Here is a 16,766-nt window from a genome sequence, read left to right as displayed (position 1 = left end):
TCCCTCTCCTATCCACAGAGGGTTTTTTTTTTTTTTTTTTTTGTCATTTTCGTTTTTATCGGTACCAGGGATCGAACTCACGACTGCCTGTTTGCAAGGCAGGCGCTTATGCTGCTGAGCTAAATCCCCAGGCCCCCACAGAAGGTTTTCATAAGACCGCTTTCTGCATAGGAATGTACTGGGCTCTGGCCTCGGACTCTGAGTCTGCCTCCCTGCCTCTGCTGGGTAAAAGCCCTGCAGAAGTTCCTTGAGGGCAGGGACAGTATCTTAACATCTTCCGCCTCCAGCAGCTAGCACTGGGCAGGCACGCCGCAGATGCTCCCGGAACATTTGCTGAATGCATTCTAACACATATTCTTCGGTTCCTTGGTGCTGTCCCAGCAGGAGTTCTCATCAGACATCAGGAGAAAGGGACCGCCCTGCCAGCAGGACTAGGGGCCGCCAGCCTGTTTCAGGGATATGTATCAGTTGCCAACAAAACTGTAAATAACCATGGGAACAGAGGTTCCAGTAATCGTTGCTTTGAAGCAGGGGGAAGAGGCCTGGCTCCTGTGGGGGCTGCGCGCTTCGGGCAGGCTGGGCTGCTGGGAACAGCCATCTCTGCAGAGCAGAGCGTTGCAAAGTTAGAGCCTGGGAAACCGCCACTTTTGGAAATTCCTTCACAGAACAAATTTTTATCAAATGGCTCCTGTGAGCCAGGCATTGTACCAAGGATGGGGACCTCAGAAGATGTGGCCCTGATGCTGGCCGCTCCTTTCCCATCTGAGCAGGTTACATGACATCCTCATTGCTGATGTTTATTGAGAACTAATGATTGTGCTTTACAAACTTATTCTGAAATAGACTTCACTGGCAAGGGTATTATTATTCCCTCCTCACAGAAAAAGGAACGGGCTCCAAGAGGTCAGCAGCATGCCGCAACCAGACGGCAGGCAGAGCACAGCAGTTTCCGGGGCGTCTTCATGGCCACTGCGCTTACTCCCCACGGCCATTACACAGGTACCCATCCCCACTGCACGGGCTGCTAGAGCAACCTCTGTGAAGGGCCACAGGGTGCCCAGTGAGTGGCCCCTCTGTCCGTTCTTCCCCATTTCCCACCCTTTACCTCTGTTCCCTGGGCTGGGTGACTCCAAGGACTGACATCCCTGTCCCCAAGTCCGGCCATGTCTGTCACACAGCCTGCATCTCCTGAATGCTGTTGCCCTAGATGCACGATCTGGAGTCCACGCCTGAGATTCTCTGGACTACAAATTGAGGATGCAACTCAGTCCATCACTAGTCCACGATGCAGACAGCTGCGACAAGGACTCTCCTGGAGCCATGTAATGACTCTGGGGCCACAGGGACTTTCATGGTTTCACAGCAGAGTGGAGCGGATCTTTGCAGTTGGTGAAGATCCCCTGAGCCCCCCAGGCAGGCGGGCAGCAGAATGAAGATGCAGGTCCATCAGGTCCTGCCTGATGGCTCAAGTCTCCACAGCAAACTCCAGCCTGTCCTGGTCCCCACCACCCCACTGACTGTAGACATCCTTATATTGGGGCACTAACCTTCCTTCCACTGTAGGCTCCTGGGAGAGGCAGTGGGCAAATAGCCACTTAAAACGTGAACCTGCAGGCCAGCCCATCCTCTCTACTCCCCCTCCTGCAGAACCCCGGGACCAGGGGACACAATAGCCTCAGAGAGAACAGTTTCCCTCAACCTGTGCAAGCACCGAGTTGCCATGGTGACACCGCAGTCCCCCCCCCCCCCCGCCCAAGATGCAGTAGCTGCAGACAGCATGGGTGGTCCTGCGGATGAGAGTGGACACTGTCTGGCCCAGGTGGCCGTGCGATGAGGCAGCCTGGGTGGGGAAGGAGGGGAGGGAGCCATCCACTAGGCCTAGCTGGTAATTGCTGCTAAGTGAGGGGCTGTCACTGAACCCAACATGTACACAGCGAGGGCTCCTGCTCCGCACCCTGTAATTACTGCACCACACAGCAGCCCTTGCTCCTGTACCCAGGAGAGGGGGCGTGGGCTGCAGGAAGCTCTCAGCCACCTGAGCCAGCGAGGCTGCCCTCTCCCTGCCTCGCCATGGCCCGCTCACCCATGTCTTCCAACTGGAACATGAGCCTGCTCTAACCCTGCCTCAGAGCTTGCAGAATCCAAGAGGGGCGAGGGGTGCAGCAGCCAGATAAGGCCCTGTTCAGGGGCGCCCTTGGGGCCGCACCTCTTTGTTTGCTGCAGGCGACCAGGAAACTGACCAGGAAGCTGGCTCTTGTTGTAATTCTGCTGGCACATGGCACACGGCAGCACTGAGGGCACAGGGCCAGCAAGCCTGGGCGTGGGACTCAATATTTTTCAAGAATTTTTCTAGAGCAAGGGTGAGCCAGGGTACTCCTGTACAGCAGGTTTCACGGGGACACAGCCACACCCTTCTGTTTCCGTGTTGTCTGTGGCTTCTTTCATGCTGGAATGGCAGAGTTGAGAAACTGTAACAGATGCCATATGGTCCCCATGTTGAAAATATTTACTATCTGTCCCTTTACAGAAAGTTTGCAGACTGGTTCCCGAAGCAGTGAAGTCTGCCAAGGTTTAACTGGGTGAGTGCTAGCAGCGCAGCCCGATTAGCCCAGTTTTAGCACAAGGGCTGTCCTCCTCTCCCCAGGACCCTCTTCTGCCTGTGCGTGGACAGCGTTCACAGTGGGGCTGGGCTGGGAGCCGGTGTGGGGCACTGGCGCCACCTGCCGCGAGAGCCCGTGTTCTGGGGGCAGCACTGGCCCAGGAGCCAGCAGCTCTTGCCACAGGGCCGGGGCTTGTCCCCACCTTCCTTCTGCATGTTGCTGCATAGTGGAGAAGGGGCTGAACTTGCCGAAGGCGCAGGTCCCAGGAGCACACAGGCAAGCCCTGGAGGCAACACGCCAGCACGCACGGAGGCACAGAGCTGGATGTGAATCCCTGCCAGCCACTCAGCGAGTCTGTATCTTTTCTAAGTTTTGGTTTCTTGGTTATTGAAATGATTTTTAAAATTAATGTAACAACTTAACCTGTTATCAATATTGGCAACGATCCTTAGAAAGCCTCTAAGACAGTATCAGCCCCATTTCACAGATGACAAACCCAGCACAGTAAGGTCAAGTCAGTCAACGACAGCCAGGATTTATACACAGGCTGTGAAAATGTGGAGGTCCCAGAACACCGCACTTATCTGCCTGCAGGTGTGGTGGTGCCCCAGGGAGGGGGGCACTGGGGCTCGAACAGGAAGGTGAAAGATACAGGAAGCTGGGCTTCAGACCAGCCGCGGAGGGAGGCCCCAGGCAGGGAAGGAGCGAGGCCACGGCTCTTCTTGTTCCCACACTGCCAGGCAATGCGAGTAGCCAGTGGACCGTAAACCATTTATTTCCAAACTATAAATAAATCAGCTCTCTGAGAAAGCTGCTGTCCAGGTGACGAGGCCCCAGCTTCTCCCTGTTCCCTGCCCCGCTGCCCTGCAGTCCATGGGCAGCCCTCTTAGAAAGCCACTATGCCCCTGAAATGGGTCCTGGCTCTCAAAGTCTGGCCAGCAGTGGAGAAGAAACAGTCCGGTTCCTGCTCCCACTGGGATCTTGGCACAGGGCAGGTCCAGCTCCAGGCAGGTCCCAGGCTGGCTGGCAGCACCCCATGACCCATGCTCTGAAGAGAAGGCGGGAGCCACCACAGTCCTGACCTAGCTCCATCACTGGGTCCCGCCCAGTGGCTCCCAGCTGTTGTGAGGAATACCCACGCTGCTTCCCAGCATTCAGAGTGGTGCTGGATGCTGGGTGGCCCACTTCCAAGTTCCTTCTGGGCTGGTCACTGCTGCCCCTGGGTCACAAAGTACTGTTCCTCATTGTCCTCGTCGTCCTGCTCGCTGGTCTGGAGCAGCAGCTCCAGGTCAGGGCTGGAGCCCAGGCTCTTCAGAGGTTTAGGGCCACTGTTACCTTGGGGTAGAGATAGCAGCATGGACCCAGGAACAGTGTTCTGGACGTACCCCAATTAGCATTTGTCCAGGTCACCCAAGCCCCAGCCCAGTGGAGATGACCCCACATCCTCCCGAAGGAGCGGTGCTGACAGTCCCACCACATATATTCTGGGCTAACAGCAGCCGGTGAGAGAAGGCTGGCCTATGGAGACAGCCACCACACTGCATCACTGGGATAAGGCTAGAGGTGGGCAGAGGGGAAATCCAACACACTAACAGTCAAAGGGAGAATGACAACAGAACGAGCCTTCTGCAAGGGCCCTTGTTACCTCTGGAGTGCAGGGCTTTGAGGGCCACATGTAGCGATATTCCCGAGAGGCAGAGGGCGAAGCCCAGCCAGTTCACTAGGCTGATCTGATCGCCCAGCAGGTGGGCCGCCAGCAACAAAGTGCAGACCTCCTGGGGGCAGAGAAGCAGGAAGGGGACTGCTCAGTAGGAAGTGGCTCCCTCACCAGGAGAGTAGAGGGTGGGCGTCCTGAGAACCCTCAGAGGCTAGGTCCAGAAGTGCCCCAACTCCCAGGCAGGACAGGAGGGCCTGTGGTCAGGGGGCAGGGTTAGCCTGTCGGCCTTCCTTGCTGAGACACAATCAAGTAGTTCTCTCCTTGGAATTCTGCCAGGAACACAAGAAGCAAAGGAGGCCCAGACTGGGCACAGGGGCACAGACCCTGCCTCTCTGTGGGAACCAGGGAGAGCTACCCTTGCACACAGCAATGCAGAGGGACATCTCTGCTTCCACGGGCAGAAGCTGTGTCACACTGGGCTCTGAGGACACGCAGTGTTCCAGGACTGTCCACTAGCTGGACTGCAAAGAGCATGGGTCAGACAATTCATTCTGAGAACCACAGCTGCTGTCCTGGGCTCTGGCTGGCAGCCGAAGACCTGTGGGCAGACCTGCATTTCTGGTTTCAGGCAACACTGCTCCAGTATGTGTGTACTGGTTCAAGAGAAAACCCTTTCCACGGCCCTGAGCAGGCAGGACTGGAGAAATGGGGCCGGAGAGTGGAGAGGGGAGAAGAATGGAAAGGGCAGGGCGTATGCTTCAAGGCACAGCAGAGGCAAGCCTGCAACACAGTGTGTAACCGTCCCTACTGCGGCCACGGAGTCACTGCCAGTCAGTTGTGGAACTCTAACTGATAAGCCTGGAGCGAGCTTCTCAACCCATGGCTCCAGGTCACTGCCAGGGGCCCGGAGCTGGCTTTCAAGGTCAAATGTAAACGCATCCAGGACTAGTGGGATCTGAATCCCTAGTGGGGATACCTCTGGGGATACCCCACCTGCATGGGAAGATCACATTCACCCACAGGAGCACAGGGATGGTGCAAACACAGCACAGCGCCCTCACCTACCCAGGCACTGCTCTCTCTACTCCAAAGGGCCTGGGGGGAGGAGCTGGGACAGAAGCTGCTGGTGAGAAGCATGATGGGCTCCTTTTAGAAAGGACTAGGGTTCCCTCTAAGTCTGTACCTTGAAAATGCCAGCAATGGAGAGTGTGAGGCTGGAGGTTCTAGAGACCAGCAGGAACTCCGAGAAGCCCAAACCAAACGCCAGAATCCCACCAAGGAAGAGGCTCCCAAGTACCCGCAGGAGTAGCCCCGTGTCCTGGAAACGGAAGATTTTCTCAGACGTGGACAAATGGAGACCTGAAAGCAATGGAGAGAGAGAGAGAGGGAGGCCAGGCCCTGGACACCTCGGTCCACTCTGCCCATCACCAGCTGAGGTTTGTTATCACTGCAGTGAACACTCACTGAGCACCTGCTGACCACCTACAGCCAGAGAAAAAGAATGGCAGGTACCAAACAATCCCATGCAGATGGCCTGAGACCTGGGGACACTGCAGGGAACAGGGATGGCTGCCAGGGAGCCCTGGGGCAACATGAGTCAGTGACCCTTGAGGGGAGTGACCTGAACCCAGGGCTGCAGCCCAGGGGCTGCACTGCACAGAAAACCCGAGGCAGAGCTCACTCCTTCACAGTGTTTGCTTGTTTGGTGTTGGGGATGGAACCGAAGAACTCAAGCATGCGAGGTGAGCACCCAGGGACTGAGCAACATCCATAACCCAGATGCAAGCCTTGCTACTGCAGAGGGATTTGGGGCGAGGTTCCCTTTCTGGACCTTTTCCTTCCTGATGAAAAACAGTGTTCATTCAACAAATAACACAGTTCACTCCACACACACACACACACACACACACACACACAAAAGACCCCTTGCTCCACAACATACACATCCACACAAGACACCAGGACCCATGGACTGTCTGAGAGAAGGGCTTCCCGGGTCATTCCTAGCAGCGACAAAGTTCCCAGTGCCTTATGGGCAGGGTGTGAAGTCGGCCTCACAGTGGGCACAACAGAGACACCTGTGGGAGCTGGCAGCTGATGAGAACTTGGGAGGGAAGGGCCAAAAAAATTGCCAGCAGCCTCCAATGTAGGACAGTTTGTTTGGTGCTGGGCTCAGCAGTACTGCAAAGGCGTCGGCAAATTGAAGGGAATTCGGGGAAGAGCAACATAAGTAATGAAGGCGCTTGGGGGATTAATTTACCAGAAAAGATTAAAGGAGCTAAATCCATGCAGCTTTGCTAAGTGGTGGCTACCAGGGGCTTTCGGAAGAGGGTTTGCAGAGATGGTGCAGATGCCTAGGGAGGGAGGGGGCCGAGGGTGGCATTTGGTACAAGAGGGCATAATGAAGTAATGGGGAGAGATTTTTAAAAAGGAAAAACATGAGGCTCTGAACAGAAGTTTCCTGGACAACGGGGCTGGAGAATAATTTTCTCAGGGAAGCTGGAGACGCTTCACTGCTTGAGACTTAAATGGATGTGGGACAGAATTTCCTGTAATGACCCTGAGGATAGTCGGGGCTCTGGGAGGAAGAATAAATAAATAGAGGACAAAGACTAATCCCAAAACACAAGAGGAAGGAAGGTGGCGCTGTACCACCCACCCTGTACAATTGTCCCTGCCTCTCTGGGCGCTCAAAGGGGAGGGGAATGACCGCTTTAATCCCCAGGCTCCAGCTCCCCAGCCCTTGGCCCCCAACTCCGCCAATCCCACACTTCGCTGACCCTGCCCACACACGCACCACCACATGCTGGTCCCAGCTGAACCCCCTGTCGGATCCCCCAGCAACCCTCCCTAGCCCCACCCAGCTCCAAAGTGCACCAGTGGGAGCCCCGCCCGAGTGTAGTGTGCACAGTAAGAGGGGATCTGACCACCTGCGAGTCAGGAGGCTGGATCCAAATTTGGCTTGTGCCTCAGTTTCCTTCACCTGCAAAATGGAGACAGTAACAGTGCTCCACATCTGGCTCTGGGAGGATGTAGTGAGCATGTATATGGGCACTGCTGGTGCTCCGCTGTCCCCCTTTCTTTGCAGCACCCGTCACGCTGGAGTCTAGCTATCTTGTTCGTGTGTCTGCCCAGCCCCAAACTGCAGCTGCTAGAGGAAGGACTGTGCTTTGGATCTCGGTGACCTCTGTGGCCAACACTGTGCCAGGCTCAGCGCAGGGATTTGGCATTTGCTGTGCTGAGGCGCCCCAGGGGTGGATGACCCAACATACCTTCAAATACGGCAAAGAGAGGGAAGAGCCCCAGAAACATGAGTGGCTGCAGGTGGAACATAGTGTCGATGGGGTTCTGGAGCCCTGCAGGATGGGGACATGGGATCAGCAGGTCTGGCTTAAGCCTGCGCAGCCTCTGGCCTTCCTGTACGCACCCGGCTCACATGCACTCACCCAGCTCAGCCTTCTGCAGAAGGATCTGTGTGAGGGTCCAGCGAATGCCACCGATGAACGAGGCCCCCAGCACCAAGGCGAAGCCCTCCACATTGAACTGCGTGGACTTGTAGGTGAACATGAAGAGGCCTCCAGCAATGAGCAGAACCACCAGGACCAGTGCTGCACGCTGGGGAGGAGGATGGGGAGCAGTGTGGCTAACTCAGGGGGCTCCTGTGGCAAAACTTCCTCACCCTGGCTGCTCTTCCACTCTCCTGCCCTCCCAGCCTGCTCAAAGACTGGACATCCCCAAAACCCCTACTTCTAAAATACTCCAGCGCTTTCTGAAGTCTGTCCCAGGCACCAAGTCTCCCCCGCCCCTCTGGGCCTAGCAACAAAGGGCCACCTGCTCATATAATAGGGACTCCCTGGGACCTGGCCCTGCAGTACCCTCACGCTTTCCCCTTGTCAGTGCCCTGCTGTGCTTTCCTATGTGTTCTGGTTACCGCTCCTGCTTCTAGGTCCCTTCTTAGAAAAGGAAGCTCTGCCACCAGGTCTGGGCCTGTCTCCTCTATTACACAGAGGTCGAAAGATGCAAAGGCCTCACCAGCTCCTCCAGCTTGAAGATCAGAGAGAAGATCAAGATGAAGAGGACGGCTGAGGATTTGGTCATTGTGTACCTAAAAGCAGAAATGACCCACAAAGCACTGCTGAAACCTGAGGTTCACACCTACCACCCAGAAAAGAGCCCGGAGCACAGAGCAGTGGGATGGGAAGGGGGGGACCCATGAGTTCCCGGAGAGCAAGCAGCACTGTCCAGGGTAGGAGGACAACCTGGGTACGAAAGACCAAAAGGAGCTGGCCTATCATCTGGGCTGACAGGTGGGAGCTTTCACCAGGAGAAAGCTCTGAAAGGCCTCTGATCATCACCTGGGAGAACTGCAACGGAACTTGCTAAGTCCTACTCCTTACCTAGACCTTGGCCACAACCAGGGAAGGAAGAAGGATGAGCCGGCAGGGGACAGAAGGAGGCAGAGACTGACCCCGACGCAAGACACCAGAGAACAACTACCACAGAGCCCTGCGCCGCCCTGAGCTCCGGGTGGTCACACAGGCGCGCTGGCCCGTCCTCTCCTTGCTGTCCACAGCCTGTCCGCCCCACTGCTGCGACTGCACCTGCTGGAGCCCCCTGGCTTCCCCCAGCTGCCTGGCGGGCAAGCACAGCATTCCCTCTGCGCTTGGCTTACGGAAGAGGCTGGAGACTTCCTGGAGAGCTGCTGGGTGCCAGCGAGGAGCTGAGAGAGAAAGAGCTGGTCCCAGAGGGTGATGGAGTGGCTGGGCCATCGGCCGGGTGCGCAGACAGCCAGCTGGACAGACAGAGAGCTCGAGCCTGCAGAGTGGCCGGTACTCACAGCGAGACAGTGATGTAGAGGAAGCTCCAGTTGGACAAGCCCACGTCAAGTGCTGTTGCCAGTGCTGTGGAGACAAGATGCCCCTAGGAACACCCAAGCGTGTGGCCAGTATATTCCTGGAGTCCCTTCCTGGATCCCTCCGGGAATCTCAGGCTTTCCTTCCCACCCAGGAACTAAATGGCTAACACCTGGCAAAAAGGTGGGGTGGGTCGGCATTTGGGCTAGAGTCCATTCTGATTGTGGGGGCGTGTTTTTCCCATTTGTTACCTGATCTGAAGGTCAATACCCACAGTGGTACTGACCGGATCCTGTCAGCACCCTTCTGAAAACCTCCTCTAACAGGGTGAAACACACTCAGCAGAGCCCTCCAGGACTGATCTCTGCTGGGCTTCTGGTTTCTCATTTCTCCCATGTCCTCTCACCAAGTCCTCTGACTCTGATAACACTCACGGACTCACTGGCTGCCAGGTGGCCCCTCCCAGGATGCTCAGGTCCCAGCCATCCTGCCGGGCTCACTGAGTCTCCTCCCACCCGTGCCTGCCAACCTTGGCTGCCTACCTTCCTCTGCTCTACGGCATACCTTGTGACCCTGTCACATAGCCACCAGGGTGGGAAGCCTGGCTACTCTCCAAGCAGGCAGTATGTGACGGGGGAGGGTGCTGGGGACGGACCAGGCCTCAGGGCTCAGAGCACTTCTCCCTGGGTCTCGGCCCGGTTGTCCTCAGACCTCCTCTGGCTATAACACATACCTGTAGGAGCCACTCTTTTGAGGTAGTCAGTCCAGCTTAGCACCACGCGGGCCCTGTGGCTGGAGCACTGAACCAGTGCCCTGGACAGGGCGGAGAAGAGGAAGATCACAGCCAGGTGCAGCATCGTCATGAAGAGGGGGAAGTGGAAGCTCTGCAGGAGCCCAAAGCAGGGGCTCAGCTCGGTGCACACAGCCTGGCCTTCCCTGCCTTGCTTCCTCCCTCCCTCTGGGGCAGGTGCTGGCCTCTGGCTGGCAGTGCAAGGGGGTCTCAGCTGCACTGCAGTCCCTTGGACTGAGCCTTTTAATCCTGGTTTTAGAGGTCATACAGAAAAGCAGCAGCTCAGGGCTGTGTCCACCTCTTCAACACACTAGCCAGCTACCTGTTCAGCCCTGCCTGTGGCAAGAGGTGCTGCATCCCCAACACGGCTGAGCCAACTATGGCCACCGTCAGTCCAGGCCCTGCACTGGCGAAGCCTCTAGTTACCTTTGTCAGCCATTTGTTGTAGAAGGTGATGCCAATGGAGAAGCAGTAGTAGAGAAGAACCAGCCCTAGGGTGAACACTGCCTTCCACACAAAGGCCAGGTCGAGCACCCAGCGCCCCATCCGTGGCGGCTGTGGTATCCCCCTCTTGGCCAGCAGGCACAGCACCCTCTTGATGACGGTTCACTGGAGAAGGATGAACTGGCCGACTTTCAACAAGCAGGTCCCCTGGCTGGAAAAGCTTTCTTTGCCTCCATGATTCAGAAGGATGGGCAGAGCCCGAGGCGGGTCCTCACCTCAGGGGCTGGTGGCCTGAGCTGACAAGTTCCATAGTGAGCAGGATGTAGAGCTCTGGGTTCCTGCGTTTGCTGCTGGAAAGACCACAAAGTGGCAATGGTGGCTCAGGCAGAGACGGGCCCGGGAGCTGTGCGGCTGCAGAGGGCCCGACCCCACATCACCACAGACGTTCAGGGTCCCGTCACTCTCTCGTCACCTCAAGCTGTTCTCCACAGGTTGCCACTAAAGTGACCTTTTCACACATAAATCAGGTCATGTCGTACCTCTGCTTAAACCCATTCAGTAGCTTCTGCTGCTCTTATGAAAAAGGTCAGTGTCCTTCCTGGGGTTCCCAAGGTCCGACATGGCCCTGCCCATCTCCCCAGCCTCAGCCTCTCGCTCCCTCGGGAGGGCCCTGCGGTTGCCTTTCCTTTCCCCCTGGGGATCCTCCCAAATATTGGAGGAGCAGCTCCCCACTCACCCTTCGGTTTGTCCTGTCATCTGCTTATCTCTGACTCAAATGCCACTCCCTTGGAGACCCTTCTGCCCCCCCTATTTTTCCTTCATAGAATCTGCAGAGGGCATGACTTGAGTAATCTGTGTGTCCCCTGCAAGGCTGTAACATGAGCACAGGGTCCTGTCCATTCGGGCCTTTTGTACACCGGCAGTCTGTAAGTTTTCCCTTCAGTCTGATGACTGAGTATACGTGGCTTTCAGGGATCTGATCTGGTCTTTGCAGTTAAAAGTAGACCAAGCAACCCACATCTCTTTGGTCTTAGCCTCTAACAACCTGTGGAGGTGGTGCCTGCTTGGGGTCTGTCTATCAATCTAACATCCCTGATGAATGCCCAGGCCAGGCCAGACTTGGAGCAGAATGCCCACCTGTCTGTGTCCATGGGAGCCTGGGCCTGTGTTAACACACCAGCCTCTTCCTGCACCACCCTTGAGACCTTCCCACCCACCTACCTCCTTCTGGAAGCCTTCCTAGAACCATCTGCTCAGATCTCTCTCCCCTGCCCTTTTTTGAAGAGTCTGATTATATCCTGCTTGGAAACCTGTATGGTCACTTCTCCTCCCCCAAAGCAAACTAGAAGCTGGCACTAGGCTTTGCCCAAAGGGCTCCTCTTCAGAGACCTTTGGAAAACCAGTGGTGTGATTTGGAGCACACTCTGGCATAGAGTAAGCAACTGTTCTGCATTCTACAAGACTGATAGTCACACATGGTTCACTTATGACCACCCCAACCTAACTCAGCTGTACACATGAACACAGTGGTTTTTCTACCATGCACTGAAATGTCCAAGAAACAAACTACCAAGTACACTGAGGGGAAGTGACACTTTTTGTCAAAATGGCACCAAAAGCTCTTGCCCTGGAAAAGCTTACCATGGCACTGCAGCTCCTGGTTTCTGAGCTGCCAGCACTCGTGGTACTGTGAGCCTGTGTTTGTTACTACACCAGCCCAGAAGTCCTACAGGCAGGGGAAACCCTGGCTGCTTCCACTGACCCTAGTGTTGTGCCCAGAAACTTATGCACAGGACACATTTTCTTTTATTGTCAATTACTTTTCTTTGTATTACCCTTAGGGCAACACTGATTTTTAAAAAATTCTATGTAGGTAGTATTCACTTATCAGATTTCACTTTAGGATAACAAAGGCAGCTGTTATGAAATTGTTTAGGATAAAGAAGGCTGTGTTGCATCCAGTGGGTTGAGTGTCGCTGAACATTACCCTCTTCATGTTGTCTCACTGCTGGAAACTCTTCAGACTGACATGTCCCCTGTGTGTATCCTGCCTCGGATTCCCCGTAAGCTCCACAGGCATATCCAGCTCCCTACCTGGCCTCTTCACCAGATGTCTAGAGTCTGGCATCTGATACCCAGGATCCAACACTGGCCTGTTTTCCACTCCTACCCTGAGCCCAATCAGCTCCCCTTCCACTCTCCAGTGGTGGGTACTGTTCTCTGCTCGTCCTCCTCCTGGGTTCCTTTCTTTCAGCCATACTCAATCAACAACTGCAGGCAGCTCTACCTTTGAAAAACTTCAGCAGGATCACATCCTCTGACCTGTACGCCTGATGTCCAAGCGCCTGTCCTCTCCCAGAGGTCTGCAGGAGTCTCCTGCGGGGTTCTCTCCACTCCTCCTGCCACTCCAGCCAGACGGCTGCTTGCCCAGCTAGGGTGGGACATGAAGGCCTCAAACAAAACCTCAAGGCCCACATTCCTTGCTCTACTCCAAGGTTCTCTTGTCTTCTGTTTTGATTGGTTGTGGTGTTGGGGAACCAACCCAGGGCATCACACTCACTAAGCTTGTGTTCTACCACTGAAATCCACCCTAGCTATCCTAGGGGTTTCCAAGGTTGCCCCTTCAGACACTTGGGGCCAGGTAAGTCTCTGTGTGATATGGTCTGTCCTGTCCATTGTAGGATGTTTAGCAGTACCCCCAGTCTCTATCCATTAACACCCAAAGCATCCTTCACCCAACTCTAAGTGGTACTGGCCACAACTGTGTCCCGACATTGGCTAGGAACCAAAAACGCTCCCTGCTGGCACTTGCTCCCTGGGTCCTGCCAGTGGCTTCTCAGCCAGAGTCTGTCCCTGCTTCTGTCAGTCAACTTCTTGTACCTTCTGCTTTTGCAGGGTTCCCAGTCCAACCCTGAAATTCTGTCCTTTCACGTTCAATTCCTGCCCTCTCTTCAAAGAGCTTGTCTTGTGCAGGACCCCCAACTACAGGAATTCCACTCCCAACACAGGGGCGCTGTCTCAAAATTGACAGGACTCATTTTCTTGTTAGCACTCAGAACACCTGCCCCAACACCAGACCTCAGCTAGAAGGGCACTATGACAACACACGTCACCTACACGGCGTGCATTCTTTAAGTAATCCTCTGGGCCTAGCACTGGAGATGAAACTGATAGAGTCCTCACCCTTACTGTCTAGTAATCAAGACCAGGCTTACAGAGCTAACTGCTCTTTTTCCACTCCCACTTGCCCAGGAAAGGAATTCCATATTTTACCTCACTTTCCCAAGCAGCAGACTGGCTGGGAACAGCAGTCACAAAAGAGTGGCACTAGTCACATCGCTAGTTCTTTCAGTTTCCCTGACTCTCTTCAAAACTGCTGGCTTCGCAGCTGAGAGCCCCGGAAGCAAATCCTGCTGCTTCTACTCACTACAGCCTGACCCTAAATTACCCGACTTCTGGGCTCAGTTCCTCCAGCTGCCACGGGGGATAAAACACCTGTCTCTTGGGGAGGGGAGTCAATGGCATCAGGTACCACACTTGATGTTGGCTCAGGGAGGGGCTCACTTCCCTCTAGGTCTCCTTACAGCCACACTTCCTCAAAGCCGGCTGCACAGCCAGCTCCACACCCTTATCTGCTTCCCTTCAGCCTGCTCTTACTGCCCCAAGGCACTATGCCTCCTCCCCGCTGCCCCTTCAGGGACCAAATTCTGGTCCCTTCTACACAACCACGTCCTTCTCCTAGAGAAACCTGTTAGGTGCCACCAACACCACACTCTCCTGCTGTTGTTTCGCCTTTCTGCACTCCTTGGTTTCTGTGACTGACACCATCTCTTCAACTCAACTTCAAGAATTAGGAACCTGAGGGATGGGCCCTGGCTTCTTTTCTATCTCATTTCTTACCCTACCCTATGTAATCGCATCCTCCTCCTTAGACTCAATCTCTGCATTCTTTAGCCCTAACCTTTCCTGTGAGCACAAATCTAACTGCTTTGCTGGTGGCTCCCCTCGGGATACCTAAAACTTTTTAAGATACCCTAAGGAGATATTTTAATTACTCATGTCCCCAACCTGTTCCAAAGTACAGCGATTCCGAAAGTGCCACCTGATTATGTAAGCCAGCGCAAGCGTAAACGAGGCGGGCACCCTGTAGCACTCCTCCCCTCCCACGTCTTTCATTCCTCAAAGGCTGTCCCGTCGGTTCCTCCTCCGCTGCCTCTCGTCCCTTGCACTTTTCTCTTCGCCTCTGCTCCCACAACCACAGTCTAGTACCTTTAACCTACTTCCCTCTTTCCTCGTTCGCTTTCACACTTTGGAGCCTGAAAGCAGCCAGAGATACCTTACACATGCATCGCAGGCTGAGGCCTTCGAGGGCTGATTCCACTCCTCGGCTCAGGCCACTAAGAGGCCTCTCACGATCTGGTCTCTCCCGCCTCCGCCTCCTCCTGCACCCAGCACCCACTACCGTGACCTCCTGCCTTCGGCAAACACCAAGCCCGCGCCTTTCTTGGCACTCGCCGCTCCTTCTGCTCCCAACCTGTTCCGCGTGCCTTTGCGCGGCTGGACTCCTTCCCAGAGTCCCCGCTCCCAGGCCTCGTGGCACTTCTCCCCGACTGACGTTTCCGTGTTTGCTCACGTGTTTCCCGCCCGCCCCACCCCCACGGCGCGGCTCAGCCTCTCCGCCGCAGGGCGCGCGCGACTCCGCCTCGCAGGTGAACCGGCGCGGGGCGGGGGTTGCCCGGGGACCCCGTTCCCTCCACACACCGGGACGCTGAGGCCGGGGGCGGGGTAGGACCACAGGCTATCCCCCGCCGCCGCAAGAGTCCGTTCCGCGGTCCCTGCCGCGACCTCCTCAGCCCCGGGAGTGCCCGCCGCACCCACACTCACCTCCGCCCTGGGCGCTCCCGGGTATCCTCCTGCCGGAAGTATGAGCCAGGCTCCGCCCCCGAGTCGCGGAAAGGGGGTGTGGTTTCCGCCGGAAGCCAGTGAGAAGAGGGGCGGGGTGGGGACCCACACTCCAGCACAGCCCCAACGGAGTTACGTCTTCACGAGGTCCCTTATTGGGGTTAGAGAGCGCCAAGGTTGGGGGGCTGCTAGTGTTCTGCAAACAAGCGAGCGTCCAAAGAGGTCACCTGTCTACTTTTGTTAAATTGTTTAGGTTCAGACCTGTGCTGGACAATCGTGGAGGGAACCACGAAAATCAATTTCCCATTGACTTTTTCTTCTTGAAGCCCCAGCCAGTGCGGAATAATGTCAGGGGCATTAAATTTTGACCTAGAAAACTCAATAAACGTTCGTGAAATAACTTCTGTATACCTGAAGCTTTGTAAGCTTTTTAATTTCAAGAAGTCAAGTAGAACTGGGTGTGGTGGCGCAAGCCTATAAATCCCAGCACTTGGGAGGCTAAGGCAGGCAAAGATGTGAGTTCGAGGCCAACCTGGACTACATGATGAGTTCAAGGCCAGCTCAAACAACATAGTGAAATGTTTAAAAAAATAGTAAAATTTAATTTTTAAAAATTCTAAGAGGAGGTGGTAAGTTTCCTGTCGAGAATCTAGGTTGTTCATAAATGAGAGTAACAAATACTACGTCATAGTAACCAAAGAGGAGATTACAGTTACCTCAAAATGTCAGCCTAGGGCATTTGATTCATCTTGTAGGATAGATTAAAAAGGGCAGCATTTGTGGACAAGGAGAGCTATTTTTAAAGTGAGCAGGTGAGGGCTCCACACTGAGGCTCACTTTCGTGCTTTTTGCCCTTCTCTGGCTTCTTAAAAAGGGCAGCATTTGTGGACAAGGAGAGCTATTTTTAAAGTGAGCAGGTGAGGGCTCCACACTGAGGCTCACTTTCGTGCTTTTTGCCCTTCTCTGGCTTCTTCCTGCATTCTGCACAACAGACTGGCTGCAAATATGGATCCTTACACATGACTCAGTTGGGTTCCTGGCCCCTCTAAATAGAAGGCCCAAGTGTAAGCAATGCTCTCTGCAAATTGCTGTTGCCTCTGCCAGCTGGCATTACGTAGGCATTAGTTCATTCAGTGCTTACCAAGCACCTACAGTGGTACCCATCACTACCCAAGGTCTTGGCTTCATTCAGTAGTAAAGGCCTGAATTGCATGTAATTTCTATGCCTTTTGAAAGAGCCTGTCCTCACCCCTTCTCTCTGAGGCAAGAGAAAATACTTGTTTTCATCATTTCTCTCATTCAGGCTGCCCAACTATCAAGGCCATGGATTGGAAAAACAGCCTAAAGCACCAGTTGGAAGGCTGGGCACTACGCACAGGCGACACACTGGCTGTGGAACATGAGGAACATGTCTTCTTTGTAAGGCCTAAGTACTCAAGCTGTTCCCAGGGGAAGAGGACACGTTCATGAGCCTGTACAATATGGCAGTGCCGAGCAGGAAATACTTTGTGCACTGCAAC

General features: G+C 54.9%; 1 protein-coding gene across 11 annotated transcripts; it reads right to left on the bottom strand.

Moving 5' to 3' along the window:
* Positions 1-3,359: 3,359 nt before the first annotated feature.
* On the bottom strand, positions 3,360-15,293 carry Slc35c2 (solute carrier family 35 member C2). Of its 11 annotated transcripts, none has more exons than XM_013150373.3 (10): positions 15,229-15,293; positions 10,327-10,694; positions 9,844-9,994; positions 9,095-9,158; positions 8,290-8,362; positions 7,704-7,872; positions 7,530-7,613; positions 5,441-5,616; positions 4,246-4,375; positions 3,360-3,935 (listed from the first exon to the last, which is right to left on the bottom strand). In XM_013150373.3, the coding sequence occupies exons 2-10, from the start codon at positions 10,444-10,446 to the stop codon at positions 3,808-3,810; spliced, it is 1,095 nt and encodes a 364-aa protein (XP_013005827.1). In that variant the 5' UTR covers positions 10,447-10,694; positions 15,229-15,293; the 3' UTR covers positions 3,360-3,807. The 11 variants fall into 11 exon arrangements, with proteins under 11 accessions (XP_013005827.1, XP_003467751.1, XP_013005829.1 ...); XM_003467703.5 differs by having other exon boundaries at positions 10,327-10,691; positions 15,229-15,292; XM_013150375.3 differs by lacking the exon at positions 15,229-15,293 and adding an exon at positions 15,106-15,207.
* Between the last annotated feature and the right edge of the window lie 1,473 nt (positions 15,294-16,766).

This window comes from Cavia porcellus, unplaced genomic scaffold, assembly GCF_034190915.1.
Source record: "Cavia porcellus strain 051 isolate PalLab524CR breed Dunkin Hartley unplaced genomic scaffold, mCavPor4.1 scaffold_5, whole genome shotgun sequence".
In the NCBI taxonomy this organism is placed as follows: Eukaryota; Metazoa; Chordata; class Mammalia; order Rodentia; family Caviidae; genus Cavia; species Cavia porcellus.
The sequence above is the reverse complement of the archived record's forward strand: the minus strand, read 5'-3'. Positions and strand labels throughout refer to the sequence as shown.